At 63.4% G+C, this 1101-nt stretch overlaps 1 protein-coding gene across 1 annotated transcript; it reads right to left on the reverse strand.

The window, feature by feature from the left end:
- Nucleotides 1–371: 371 nt before the first annotated feature.
- Nucleotides 372–577, reverse strand: BLACAT1 (BLACAT1 overlapping LEMD1 locus). The gene has a single exon (XM_049635286.1). The coding sequence runs from the start codon at nucleotides 568–570 to the stop codon at nucleotides 469–471; it is 102 nt and encodes a 33-aa protein (XP_049491243.1). The 5' UTR covers nucleotides 571–577; the 3' UTR covers nucleotides 372–468.
- Between the last annotated feature and the right edge of the window lie 524 nt (nucleotides 578–1101).

A 1101-nucleotide genomic window follows, 5' to 3' on the forward strand; every position in this document is an offset into this window, starting at 1 on the left:
CCCGACTCTGCCATCCGACTCCCAACCAGGCTGCCCGCCTTGGTCCTGGCTCCACCTGGCCCAGGAGAACGCTGGGAGGGGACAGGAAAGGACCCCTCTCTCAGGGATGCTCCTCCGGAGAGGCTCCTGCCTCAAGTCCCGGGCTCCCAGGAGAGACTGCATCCTGGCTTTGGAGGGGGGCTCCTCTTACACCTCCACTCGGCCCGGCCTGCCTGAGGCCTCCCCCGGCGTGGGGGCTGCCGGGAGGTCCAGTTTCCTATCCAGGAGCAGCGCTCCTAGCCCACCAAGGCGGCACATCCCTCAGCCGAAGAGTCACCCTGAGTGGAGGGCTTGGAGCCCTGAGGGCAGGAAAGAAGTTTCACTCCTGGGGCTGCTCCGAGGCTTCTCGGCCAGGAGGGTCCTTCCAGAGGTGGGCGCGCCCTCAGGCCTGGAACCTGCTGGAGGCTGCAGAAGGGGCCCCGGTCCAGCTCACACGGCCGTTTCCCGCTCTCTGTGAACTTCCTCCTTCTTCCTCTTCATCTTGCAGAAGCCGTGGAGGCCACAGAAGCAGGCAAAAGTGAACTGGGGCATGCCCTGGGCCAGGCTGGGGGGGATGCTCACCGGAGAAGATCTGCAGGGAGAGGCAGGGGAGGAAGAGGGGCAGGAGGAAGGCGAGAGAGAGAGAGAGAGAGAGAGAGAGAGAGAGAGATGCAAGCTGGGGTTAACGTTCCCAGAGCCCTCCGGATCTGGCCAGCCACCACCACTCCCTGAGCCTGCCAGGCCCTGCCAAACCTCTCACACAGGTTGGGGGGGGTGGGGGTGGGGGTGGGACAGGCATCAAACAAACAGCCTCTGTGAAAAGTTCAGCATTTCCAGATCTCTGTGGAGCTGATGTCATTCCTCAAATCGGAGCCTGGGTGAGTCCTGGGTGGGGAAGAGGGAGCCCCAGCTACTGCTGCCTTTGTTCCTCTCCTGCCCGCTCTGCCTCACCTCGCCACCACACACCTGTGGTTGGGGAACAGGAAGCAAGCCGGCCCAAAGGAAGCTCCGTGCCACCTGACCCGGGTTAGGGGTGGGGGCTTCCACTCGCTCCTCTAGGTCACACAGTCCAATGATCCAAAT

The sequence above is a fragment of the Panthera uncia genome, chromosome F1, assembly GCF_023721935.1.
Source record: "Panthera uncia isolate 11264 chromosome F1, Puncia_PCG_1.0, whole genome shotgun sequence".
In the NCBI taxonomy this organism is placed as follows: Eukaryota; Metazoa; Chordata; class Mammalia; order Carnivora; family Felidae; genus Panthera; species Panthera uncia.